This window comes from Strongylocentrotus purpuratus, unplaced genomic scaffold, assembly GCF_000002235.5.
Source record: "Strongylocentrotus purpuratus isolate Spur 01 unplaced genomic scaffold, Spur_5.0 spur5_scaffold_4, whole genome shotgun sequence".
Taxonomy (NCBI): Eukaryota; Metazoa; Echinodermata; class Echinoidea; order Camarodonta; family Strongylocentrotidae; genus Strongylocentrotus; species Strongylocentrotus purpuratus.
Genome location: NW_022145610.1, coordinates 10,933,478 through 10,947,329, shown reverse-complemented (window position 1 = coordinate 10,947,329; position 13,852 = coordinate 10,933,478). Strand labels below are relative to the sequence as shown.

The 13,852-nt window shown below is 38.8% G+C and overlaps 1 protein-coding gene across 5 annotated transcripts in view; it reads left to right on the top strand.

Annotated features, from left to right (window-relative positions):
- LOC115929278 (roquin-1-like) overlaps positions 1-13,517 on the top strand; it is a 35,274-nt gene extending 21,757 nt beyond the window's left edge. For 4 of the 5 annotated variants that reach the window (XM_030997977.1, XM_030997975.1, XM_030997976.1 and 1 more), the window contains exons 11-17: positions 1,668-2,061; positions 2,387-2,597; positions 3,347-4,425; positions 4,968-5,082; positions 5,227-5,376; positions 6,057-6,419; positions 7,438-13,517. In XM_030997977.1, the coding sequence (XP_030853837.1) occupies positions 1,668-2,061; positions 2,387-2,597; positions 3,347-4,425; positions 4,968-5,082; positions 5,227-5,376; positions 6,057-6,419; positions 7,438-7,635 (2,510 nt within the window). In that variant the 3' untranslated portion in view covers positions 7,636-13,517. The remainder of the gene's footprint in view (positions 1-1,667; positions 2,062-2,386; positions 2,598-3,346; positions 4,426-4,967; positions 5,083-5,226; positions 5,377-6,056; positions 6,420-7,437) is intronic. The other variant, XM_030997979.1, reaches the window with a different exon arrangement.
- The last annotated feature ends 335 nt before the right edge of the window (positions 13,518-13,852 follow it).

Sequence of the window (13,852 nt, the reverse complement as noted above, 5' to 3'; positions counted from 1 at the left end):
TTTACACCTAGAAAATTGCTAATTATTTTAAAAATCATCAATGAACAGTAAATTATTATACATCTTATGAAAGATTGTTTTATCCCAAATCATTTGGTATCATTTTTGTGTGGCACGTGTTTACGCTTGGATGAACAGAAGGCACTGTTTGCGAGAGTGCAAAAATCAACTTGCGCCAAAGTTGCTTATGTGATGTTTAAATAAAACAATTGGGATTCGGTTATTAAATCGGTTTTTGCAGATCCAAATAACTTCCCTAACAAAATTAATCATGCTACACATAAAATATCGAATATCAAATATCAACAAATATTTGTGCGTGTGTGTGTGCGTGTGTGACTTTGCAACTGCAAAAAGCATATGCAATGCATTTCATTTGATACATTCAATTCATTCTCTCACTCCGCTAATCCCAACATAACACATGCTGTAGGCATCACTTTGGCGCAAGTCGATTTTAACACTCTCGCAAAGAATGCCTCTTGTTCATCCAAGCGTGAACACATACCACACAAAAATGATACCAAATGATTTGGGATAAAACACTCTTTCATAAGATGTATAATAATTTACTGTTCATAGATGATTATTGAAATAATCAGCAACTTTCTAGGTTTAAACTTTTTTTTGACTCGCACGGTAGTGAGGAGGCGCGATGGCTCAGTGGTAGAGCAGTGGTCTCGTAACCCTGGTTCAAAACCAAATCAATGCGTTCATGCCCTTTGGTAAGGCATTAATCCTCATTACCAAGGCTCTGAGAAAACTTCTTAAAAGTCAGGTAAACCTATCAAAAATTAAAATATTCAATACATAACGCCTTTGTGGTTATATACAAACATACATATTGGTATTTATTTAGCGCCTTTACATGAACATGCTCAAGGTGCTTTACATTTTAAAATACAAACATAATAGTTATATACTCTCCAAGTGCATTACACTCTAAAAAATGACAATTACAAAGAAAACAAATGAGTTTTTTTTAAATGTCTCTTGAATGATGCGACTGATGTATTTATGTATCCATATACATACATGTATATATGTGTACCATTATATAGCTGCAGTAAATTGAGATATGCTGACATGGTGTTCTAGATTTGGGCATAGTCGTTTTTCAACTCAAGAATTGCATGCTGCACAACATTTTGTTTGTGCCTTAGCACTTTTGATTCCGGTACATCCTTTGATGTTAATAGCTTTCTGAAGAATCAAGTCCTAATTTATCAGAGGTGTGGGTACAGTGAATATTAATTCCTTTTTGATATTAACAGGACCATGTTGAAAAACAGTATACCTAGGGGGAGTTTCATAAAGCTGTTTGTAAAGTTACGCATGACTTTACGAACAACTCTTACATTATATGAAGTGCCAGATAAGATGCCCAAAGTTTTTTCTGATATATTCAATAACCTCAATTAAATTATACTTTGCATTAAAAATGTTTGTTATCATAAGTATGTTAATCTACATCTGCACAGTTCAATTTAATTGATGTATTTAATAATGATTGAGCATCCCATTTGGCTTTTCATATACAAGTTGTTCGTAAAGTCATGCCTAACTTTACGAACAGCTTTATGAAACACCCCCCAGAACATATTATCCTGTATAAAGATGTTTTAATAAATAAATAAATTAAATAAATACATTTTTTTCCTTCACAGAAGGGTACTTTTATGAGAGGAGGATGCCATCCAATGAAGCTCCTGCCGCCTATGGTGGCCAGGCGCCTTCACCTCATCCACCACCCCAACCCCACATCCTGGTGCCCACCATGCCGCCGCCACCCCAAGGCGACCCCTATGACCGCAAGCCGGACAAGCACCCTTACCCCTACCACGCCCCCTCCGGTGGTGGTTACCTGTACCCTGAGTCCCAGGTGATGCCCCAGACTCCACCGCCGGAGCCGCCGAGGCAGTACCGCAGACCGGTGGTGCAGCGCTACGTTGATCCTCACACCATGAAGGCGTATGATGTGGTGCCTGTGGATGACTATGTTGAGCCCTCAGCTCCGCCCCCATCGTTGTTGCCGAGCCAGAGGTACAAGCCACAACCCATGTGAGTAGATATTCTATTATGCACTATAAAGTGGTTAGAGAACAAGAGATTAATTTTCCCTCATTTTCCATTTACTGTAGAATGTGCAAGTAGTTTGTATTCCTACGCAAAGTGTTTTCTGAGAATTCTGATAATTGATAAGTAGTTTTATATTCGTTTGGGGTTGACTTGATCAGTTTTAGTCATGAAAGTATAATATGGGATTCCAAGCAATCCGGGTTTTGAAAAGGGCCTCCCCTCGCCCCCCCCCCCCCCCACTACTTAGTGCAGTAAAGGTATAACATGGAGAGAACCTTCGGCTCATTTTTTTACATTTCACATGCAGGTATCATGGGGAGCCAGACTTCTACCCTCCGTACGACCAGCGAGGGCACAGGATCGCCGACATGAGACATTTACCACCAGTAGGCACACCACAGGGGAACCCCAGTCACCTCATCCCTGATGATAGCTCCAAGCGACCGGGGGGTAAATTACCAAGCCACAAGGTTGCAGTCTCACCACCCAAACCAAAGCCGCCTCTTAGATTGGAAAGAGTAAGTCATGTTTTATTTCGCTACAAATTTTTTGCTCTCTAAGCCATGTAATATCATAAATATTTGAGCTGGAGCACAAGAGTTTTAAAGGGTTTTGCATGCATTATCATTAATGAATGTGTTTTCATAAGAATATGTTGTTCAGCTATTTTAACTGCCAATGGGGCTATTTTTTCTTTGATGATTTTCTTTAGCAGTGTCAAAATCAATAAGGTTTTATCTGAACAAAACTAACAAAAAAAGATTGTTTGTCAAAACTTTTGCTCTGTCATAGACTTGTTTATGATGTAGTCTTTTAAAAAGCTATACTTTAGTTAATCCAGTGGAGAAATAAAGAGTACTCTTATAGTAAAAAGTAACTCTCAATTCATCAAGCTAGATGTAAATACGACATATTTTGTAATGTTACTTGGCAGCAAGGTACTTATGACTTTTTTGTTTTGTTTGGGGTACACATGAAGGGGTCAGTGACACAAAGACGTAACTCCATTTTGAATATTTTGAGAAAAAGTGGTTTATGTGCCACTGAGCACTTGGGCCTTCAGGAGTTGAGTCTAAGTTTCACTAGCCAGTGACTTCAATGGGGTGTTGGGTGGAGTTAAGTCTTTGTGTTTCCTGGAAAGCCCACATTTTTCTGAACATTTTGATATCAAATACTCATTTTGGCAAAATATGAAGTTATGTCTTTGTGTCACTGAACCCTCGACATGGTTTTTTAAAATGGAATCTCTCTTGAATGTTTGTATTAGGGCCCGAGCCTGACAGAGTTGAAGGAACGTCAGACCTACCTGGTGACCAGGTTGGATGAGATCCAGGATGATACCGACACCAAGGATGATGAGCCTGTCACCTCCACCCCATGGAGTAGGCCCGCCACCTCCAGCTCCACCAATCCCCCCACCAGCCTGTGGGCTCACATGGCTGATACCCAGCCATCATGGACAACGTCCAGCAGTAGAGCCCTGTCAGATAGCCTCTGGGGAACGTCCACAGAATCAAAGGAAGCCATATCATCAACAGGCCTAAGCTTTAGTTTCACAGGCATTGAAGATGAGGAGGAGGAGGAGGACATCGACCACCGGAAGAATGGTATAGATGTTGATGCAGAGGAGGAGATAGAGACTTCCAAGTTTACAGATGACGATGAGACTACTGATCAGGCGGATAGGTCGGACAGTGAAGTAGGAAGCTATAATCCTTGGACGAGCACGTCTCTGTTCATGCCTAACACGGGGAAAGCGGTTAAAGAGACGGCGACCAACTACACGATGACTTATAGCAAGGTGTTGGTCCGTCATGTCTCGGCCAACGAGGATGACCCGTCGCAGAGGACACCTCATGGCTCGCACCAGATGGGAGACTATGAGAAGATGTCCATGCATGAGCTGGAGAGAACCTTGAAGGAGGTGGGGCAGCAGGACCAGAGGGCCGGCAGCAGTCACTTTGAGCGGGGACACAAGATCCAGATTGAGATGGGGCGTCGAGAAGAGGACGGTCCCACCCCTTCGCCCCACTTCTCGAGCAACTCCGTTCCCCTGCCAGCCCAGCTTGTCAGCAAGGAACCCATCCTGCATATGTACACCAAGTACCCCCATGCAGGGGCTCTGGCGGCTTCGTATGGACCGGTATCTGGCTCAGCCAGAGCTCTGGGCAGCAACACAGGCCCTCTTAAGGTGAGCGCTGGCATGGTTGAGAATACGATGCCAGTCAACATGACACAACAGGATTGTCAAGTGGCTCCAGGGTTCCAGACCCCCGAGGGTGATGGCTACTACATCAAGACACCCAAAGCACCTTCAGCTGAACTTGAAGCTACAATTCTCAAAGAGTGAGTACAAAACTTCAATCACTTATTATGAGAAGATACCACCATCCTACCTGAAATGGTTTTCCGGTTAGGTCAAAGGTCAAAGGCATATGGCTAGCAAAACATATTCCAAGGGTATATGAAAGTAATTTCTTCAGACTTCCGTCATGTGGGCTGTTGTTACATGTACATGTAGAAGAAAGAGGTACTTGCCTTACTATTATTTTGGTTGAAGGTCAAAGATCAAAGGTTACAGTTGTGTAAGATCTACACATGTAAATTCTGTTAAGGTCAAAACTGAGAGTAATTAAAAAATGGTAAAGCCTTTGATTTTGAATTGTTAGGTAAACAACCGAGAAAAAAAACAGCCACATACTTTAAACATGTAAACGAATGGCAACTTCCGTGCAATAAAGGTTTTGTGCGTATTCCTCTGTTAAGTTATTAAGTTATTGAGCCAAACCACAAAATGTGGAATGATTGCCTCAAAAGGGTTAAAAAGAAACACAGTGGTTTTGCTGCGTCATATCTGACCAAGTTTTTTGTTTTGTGTGTTTTGACAGTGACTGGGAGACCACTGTAGAGAAGCTTGTTGAGTGTGATCCACAAGCACAGGAGAAACTGAAACAAGCCCTGAGCCAGGTTAGGACCAGGATCCAGGCCAAGGAGACTGCAAAGGTAGGTCCAAAACAAATTTGCTAACCTTGGATAGCGGAACCTTGGAACTTGGGCAATGTTTTTATTCCATATATGTGGATATTTTGGGATGTTTGTATGCTATCTACGAACTGGTCTCAACATAAATGTTTCTGTTCTTTTCAGCATGCCCACAACACATTTATAATAGACTTTGAAGAGAAGATACTGGAGAACATGAACTGTGAGAAAGACCACCGGCCTGTCGTCGACTGTAGTCATGGCGACTGTAGTCATGGCGGTAACCATGTAACACACCAGGTCAAACCTCCTCAGGTAAATTACCATTCCAATATTGAATTGAATTAAATTGAATTGAATTGAAATGAATTGAATTGGTTTATTAAAAACAACATTACATGCAGCTCTAGACTGATATTATCTGTTTCGTAAAATAATCAGGTATTTATATTATGATACAAACATCACTCCTTTGGGCGCTTGACTCTGAATATTTGAAGATCAGAGGTTCAAATCCGGTAAATTATTTATATCCTCAAACAGAGCATGTATTTTCATTGCTTTTCTCTACCAAGCCCAGATGAATAAATAGGTATCCATTTGCGGGCAGACATCATTTAGAATAGGAATGTTTCTACATGTCGTTATCAAATGGAGAATGGCTTGAATGCAATGGAGTGGAGTGGAAAATCAGCAGATGCCTGATTGTAATTGAATTCAATGAACAAGATGATAAATTCACCATAGAAATGTTTTGATTATAAATTGCAAATTGTCAGAGCATTGTACAGTCAAACCTGTCTACATCGACCGCGCAAAGGAAACACAAAAAATGATCTTTGTAGACAGGTGGTCTTTGTAGACAGGTTCCTTTTAATAGTACATGTTTCAATGGGAAACCATTTTCAAGGGAAACAAAAAATGTGCTTGTTGTAGACAGGTGGTCACTAAAGCAGGTTTGACTGTATCACAATCCTTTTTTTCTTCACTTCTAGCAGAATGTTTCAGTCCAACAGCCTGAAAACAGGGCTGTTCAGATGCAGGAGTCTGGGCTCTCCCGCTACGCCCGCCAGCCCGATCCTCACCACGTCCGCCAGCCTGACCCTCACCCCAGGGACCCCAGGGACCCCAGGGACTCTCATTGGATGCCGCAGCGCGGGGGCAGTCCAGGCCACGCCCCAGGTTACCAGTACGTTGAACCCCACCCCCATATGGATGGGTACACCAGCCCCAAGACTCCTTACCCTCGCCTGGTCCCTGCGGGCAGCAGACAGACCAGATATGGCCCCCCTCCTCCTGGACCCGCTAGCCATGTACAAGTAGAACGCCAAGGGATACATGCCTCCAAACGCCAGATGGTAAGTCTGAATTTATTTATTTTTGTTCTTCATATGACAGTAAGTGCATCATATGACTTTGAGGGGTCAGTGACACAAAGACGTAACTCCATATTTGCCAAAATGAGTATTTTGATATAAAAATGTTCAGAAAAATGTGGGCTTTTCAGGAAACACAAAGACTTAACTCTACCCAACACCCCATTGAAGTCAATGGCTAGTGAAACATAGACTTAACTCCTTAAGGCCCCAGTGCTCAGTGACACATAAACCACCTTTGCTCAAAATGGCCAAAATGGAGTTATACCTCTTTGTGTCACTGACCCCTTGATTTGATAAAAGTTAATCGGTGATAATGTGACATGAATCAATGCTGTTTAAAATCTGCCCCCCCCCCCCTTCCCTTAAAAAGGTATAATTTTGTTCAAGGTTCTGGTGAGTTTGTGACACATTGGTTGGTCATACCAAGTGCAGGGACTTCAGGAAGAGAAACACTGCTGTTCAGTTCACCCACACTAAAGGCCCATTTAGATATGATGCAGTCAACCACTGTCCCAAAACAAAGGTTAAAGGTATAAATGAATGGCACTTGTGCACAACAAAGGTTCTACGTATATTCACCGAGCTCTCTGTTACAAGAAAGGAAATGTGAATCGTATAACACCTTAAGTCTTCTCTTGAGGAGGCGCGATAGCTCAGTTGGTAGAGCAGTGGTCTCGTAATCCGGTGACCCGGGTTCGAAACCAAGTCGATGCGCTAGTGCCCTTTGGTAAGGCATTAATCCTCATTACCAGGTCCCTCGGAGAGGACCGTCGGCCGTCTGGTTGCTTACTTACAAGCATTTATGCTTTCTTAGCAGTCAGGTAAAATAATCACCACCACCACAAAGTAAAACGACACAGTTTCGCCGCTTCTTATCTGATCAAAGCATAATTGTGATAAATAATGTTGATGCATACTTACAGTATGATTGTCTTACCACTTCATAGGTCGGCCAATAAATGTTCTTTTCCTTTTTTGGTCCACGTTTGACTTGCAGGAGGCAGCAGACCTCCAGTATGCCAAACAGGTGCAGGACAAGGAGCGTGAGGAGTACCTGAGGCACCTGGAGGATGTCCAGAGGAGGCACGACCAGATGGACCGTATGGAGCAGCAGAAGCGGACCCAGGAGGAGCGGGACAGGAAGATCGCCAGGGAGCTTGCCATGAGGGAGGCCATGTACAATAATTACCCCTAGTGGTGGAGCTTAGATGCTGGAGGAGGGCAACGTTACCCCCCCCCCCCCCCCACTACCTAAGAAAGTGCAGCAGAGATGGAGGAAGTTGTAGCTGTTGCTGTAGTAGCGTTATAAAACAGCTACTGTAATGCTGTCAGTTTTGTCACTTTTATTATACAGCATGATGCAGAACTGATATAATATTAAGTGATTCAATATGTTAATTTGTGATGTTCCTTAATTATGTACACATATGGTATACATGTAATGTAAGGAAGAAGATTTTGTAGTGCATAATCTTTCCTGGTTGCTTTTTAGAGTTAGATATTGCTAAGATTATTTACATTTATCTGATAGTGTTAACAGTCTATACCAGTGAACTTCAAAATGATATTGTCAAATATATCTTCTGTATTTCACTGTTTGTATGCTTTTTGACAATCGTATATATTTGGAGGATTGTATGGAAGGGAGAAAAGGATATGTGTGGATATGAAAAATATTGTTCACTCCAGGCTATGAGATATAGTTATCTACATGTACCAACCCAAATGTTAGTTACATATAATTATACTGCATAAGCAGCTATTTTCGCAGGGGGTTTATTTTCATGAATTTCACAAATTGCTCATTGATGGCGAATTTAACAACACGCGAATATTTCCAGCAAGTATTATGTTGCATGTCGAACTAGCTGAAGAAAGCCCCTTCACTTGTAGCGTACGGCATCTATAGACTATGGACTATACACTATAGCCATCACAGGGTCATCCAGCGAAGTTTAAGACTACAAGGATCGTAAGAGATCACTTCAATGGATTATTTTCATTTATTTCTCCCAAAATAATTCTTATGTAATGACGATTTGTGACACGCAGTAATGAGTTGATGATCCACGGAAATAGAATGATCATCATTAAAAAGTATAACATTGGTTATGGCTGCGGCTTTATGTGAAATAATGAGATTCAAATTTGTCTCTGAACCATAGATAAGCGAAAATATTGCCATATACAATAATTAAGGAAGCGAGGGAGAAGAGAGGACAGTGTGTGATGCCAAAATTATGTCATTTTGTAAATGGCTCTGGTCACTTCTGCAATCAAAGACACCTCTTTGTTGCTTTTTTTCCATTAATACGATTTTAGACATCTGAAAATTAAGCAGTATTAATGTTTAATACTATCCTTAATACCATCTTTACTCAAATCATGTTCAATTCCTTACTGGTACTTCAAATCATGTTTAGTTCCATTAAATTTAATGTCGGGTGAGAGGTACAAAAATAGGAATGGATCCTCTTTATAAATTCTAGGGGGTCTTTACTTCAGCCTAATATGAAATCATGAAGTTCAAGAAATCATTTGCATTTGTTTTAGAATCCAAATGACTCACATAACTTCCCCCACACAAGGAAAATTCAGGATCAAGTCTTCAAGTTGATAATGTTTGCTGAACAATTCTCAATTCCTGGCGTTTTTAATTTGAACTTGTACCAATACAGTTTGGGAGTGAGTGGAGGAACAATTTTTTATAGGTACCAGGCAAATTTACTGTGTAAAAAAGCTTCCAGTCTTTTCTGGTTGAAAAGTCTAACCTCCATTGATTCTTTTGTGAGTTGAAATTGGTTACCGGGTATTTATTTATTCCCATGAAGTGTAATTTGGGAGAAATTTAGTAGCACATCCACTGACATTTGGATTGCTAAGTGTATCTTACAAACTTTCACAGACGCCGGATGCGTATGGGGTTGGATTAGTTCAATAACTTTAATATGCCACTCAAATTATCTCCAGGTGCCACATTGTATTTATCATCAGATATACATAAACAAAGGCTTTACGACTACTAAACCGTTTCCAGTGCAGGATCAATCTATACTAATGTTAAAAGGGTTGTCATGGAGCTAATCAGACCTGAAATGGGTAATTTTGCAAAGCTATTGTGTTGCACAAAGCAATCCGTCCATCAATTGATGCTTATTGCTGGTGCAAAAGTGCATGTGTGGTAATCAAGCAACCATGCAGAAAAGCGAGGAAAGCAACCGAAGCGTTACAAAAGCAGCTGGTATTAATCAGCAGTTGTATGGATAGTTGTTTGAGGGACTCATGGAAAAGCATGAAGGTTGTCCAGTTTGAAAACAGTTCCCCTTTCATTTAAACATATTTTCCATGTGTACATGTAACTTGTTTTGACTAAGTATTTTGGACGTATCCAACCATATCTAGATTGGTTCTTTTACCGCTGTAAGTTAATGTTAATAACGTACATTTATTTTGTGTGTTACTGGGTATGTTCTCATTCTCTATTCTCTAAAATTTAATTTTTTTAAATATATTTCTAAAGTTATGCACCGTACTAGTTGAGTTGATTCACGACTTGGTATCCTCTTGGAACATTATATTTCTTATTGTCGCCTTCGATTTTTCAGAAAGCTACACAAAATGCAGGAGTTCCAATCAACTAAGCAGGTCATGCTTTTGTGACATGTACATGCATTCAACCATTGCATGTCATTCAGTAAATCATATTTCATCGTAATTTGAAATGTAATGATACATTATTTTAAATTCTTCTCTATTCCTAGATGGGACATTGTATGAATATACATGTATTGTGTAGAGTCATCACGTAAAGGATGCCCATTTTTGCGGTTCTTTAGATATTTATTAGCCTTTAGCGTTTAGGGTTTAATGTAACCTTATCATGTTATCAGTCTAAATGCACCTTATTGCTCTAGGAGTATTGCCCCCCACCCCCCCCCCCCCCCCCATTTTATTTATCAGATTAAAGCAGGGCACAAGTACAAGACACAGGCATAAGAAGGAATTACGTGTAATGTCTCCATTTGAAGAATACTCCTTGGTGAGGTTTCTTAAGATATTTATTCTGCCCTTTTAGCATTTTTAGCGGTCTAAATGCACCTTTATTACTCTAGGTGTATTATCCCTCCCCATTCTTTAAAAAAAAAATCAGATTAAAGGAGGCCACAAATTGTAGACATAATATTAACAGTACTGTCCTTTATATTAAAGGATTGTCATATCCTGTCATTTATGTGAAAATCACATTTTTTAAAAACTTGTCTATCCGTGACATCGGAAAGTAGTCAATTTGTTAATCTTTGGAGCAAAAACTGGGCAGCAGCTCACAAAACCATGAGTATTTGTACGAGTTCACCCTCGACTTATTGAAAAGCATGTGTTTATTTAACATGCGTTCCAATAGGATATCTGTGAACTTGTATGTAGGATAATTTCGTTAAAAATGATGCCCTGGTCTGTTACCCCCCCCCCCTTTCTGACTGTTAAAAAAAGTACAGAAAAAGTGAAAAGGAACAGAGTTCTGCCTGTATCGTGTAAGATGTCCATGTGCTTATGAAAAGAAAACTTAATTTTAGACTGAAGCAAGTTCACAAAGTAAACTTCAGATGATGGTCGAAAAAAGTTTGTTGAAATATTCTGTCATATGTTATGAGAGAATTTTTAAGGTTTCCTCGGTGAGAGGAAACCATTGGGAGTTGATATTTTCTGTTTTCTAGCAGCTGCTCTCCTCTTTAAGAAAAAATTGAACTTGAAGCAGTTCGTAACAGGAAAAGAAGGAGAGGGAAATTATTATTAAAAGAGCCATGTTGGGTCGCTATGTTTTGATAAAACATTTATGTGTACACTTTACAAGTCAGATTTAAAAAACTATGACCATTTAATTAGTTTGTGGGTGCCTTTATATATATCGGTAACTTTTCATTGTGTCGTGTGACACATAGAAGGGATGGAGTTATTTTTAACATTTTATTTATAGTGTAGTGGTTTGGTGGTAGGTTTTACTGTGTGAAATTGAAATCAATCGTGTCTTTATGTTTAAGTTGTGTAAATGTGGTGTAAACATGTATGTCTAGATGACTAGGCATTTAATATGTTGTTGATATAATTTTCAAATAATAGTGATAGCTAATGGTTTATGATATGAAGAAGGTTTCATTTTACATTAATGCGTATCATATGCATGCTGTGTACATATTGGCTGTGCCGCTACAAATAGTGATCAAGGTGTAGGTATATCGATGTAATTTCTGTAATGCATGTATCATCATTTTTCTCATTAAGTGTGTGTCCTGTAGGCTATACCAACAAATTGCACAATGTTTATTCTATAATTGATACTTTATCAATCTGTGTAGACTGACTTATTAGCATTGTAGCAATCTTATTCAAATATTTAGTAGTGTATTTTCATCTATATATCTGATGGCAGTATACTAGTAGTACACGATTTCGTATTCTCGTTACATATGCATTTATTTTTTAAACAACAAATACATTATTGAAAATGATATATATTTGTATTAATATCTTCACCTTTTGTTCTGGAAAAAAAAAATTTATTAAGAAAAGTAAGTTTAAGTTAAAATCCAAATATATCTATTAATCATTCATAGAAATTAAAACTTACATTTAAAATCATAAACCTTGATTATTCTAGAGATTAATTAAATGCTTTTTTTTCTTCTGTTTCTTCAAATAAATGCAACATTTTTTTGCTATGCTTTTATAATGTGGAAGATGGAGTGCAATGCTCTATGAGCTTTGATAACTCCCTGAACTTTTTAATACATATGCTATACCAGTAGGTGAAAATTATGTAATGAACAGAAAGAAGTGCACACAGCCATCATTTCTTTTTTGTAAAAAGCATTTAATAAGAGAAGTCTTAGTCTACAGATATTAATAATTATACTAATCTGGGTTTATATAGCACTTTAATTAATGGACGATGTCTCCAAGCGCTTTTACTCCAACTCTCAACTTGGGTTCTGTGCGCACCGTTCTATACAAGTGTGTACGCATGCGTCACTTAACTAGTCTACATAATGAGTCATTTTGCTGTTTACTGACAGTACATTTAAACTGTAGCATCTTTTTGGAGAAGTAATGATTTGAATTTCATATTCTGGATACAGTTTATCGACATGGAATCCCTTCATACACCAGGAGCAAAACCTGTTTAGGTGACTGGCGCACTTTGAACCCCTTGAAAAGATGTTTTTATAATGTTCCTTTTTTTTTCAGGTACCGGTACATGAAAGTGCTGAAAGAAATCTTTAAATTCCTTCTCTATTTGCCTATTCAAATGAAATTAGGGGCTGTTTGCAGACACAGTGTAGTTGCCTGTCAATATTATATAAATTATGAGTTTAGGCCCTAGGTCTCAATATCTTACCCAAACATTGTTTACAATTATTAGGGATTTTGTTCTCTTATAATAAGGGTGACTATTTTATTTCTCTACTTTTTTCAATTTGTATTTTGCATTTTTTTTTTTATCACCTTGTTTTGGTGTCGGCAACCACTTGACACTGCCTCCAAGGGCCAGCAAGACAAATAGATTGCTCTGAATTTTAATTTTAATACGTGGAAGGTTTATTATTTCTTCATAAAACCCTTTATGTCCATCCAGTTATCATTTTAACTAGGGAAATATGATTTACAAAGTACCTGTTAAGGCCTGTTCAGGTAAGATGCCAAAACAATACAAAAAACACTAGTTTTTTTAACATGTAAACGAATTGCAACTGTGCGCAACAAAGATCATGCGCATATTCACCGAGCTCTGTGTTATAGCATACAGACATGCAATGTGTATTACATTTTTCGTCATCTTAAAAAAAGAAAATCAGTGGTTTTGCCAACGTCATAGCTGAGCGAGGCCTTATGGATCTGAAACTTCATTTATATTTATAATTTATTCTCTAGAACCTTGCCCTTATACATGGTTTATAATAATTTGCATTTTGTTTACAATTATGATGCGAGACATCCGTATACTAGTGTGTTTATCATTCATATCATGAATTAGAAATGTCAGTGTGTGTGTTATCCAAATAAAATTTAATAGCCAGTTAATTGCGTCTATCATGTTATTTCAAAATGTATGTTGGAAGTGGTTGAGTAAATGTGATTTCTTTCTTTCATATCACTACTACTACAATGTATTAAAGAAAAAGATGGAGAGAGCATGATAGATATAAGAGGTGCACTATTTGAAAGGAACAAAGAGAAGAATTGAGATTTGATTGTCGATTCAAAACGGGTCATTTGGTGCTGCAAGGGGGAAGGGTCATTATTTGGTCACATGTAGAGGGAGAGAGGAAGTAAAGAGGAGGGGGAAGAGATAGAGAAGGAACAAAAACTCGCATACAGTCAACAGCCAAATTATTCATACACCTTGTAAAAAAAAA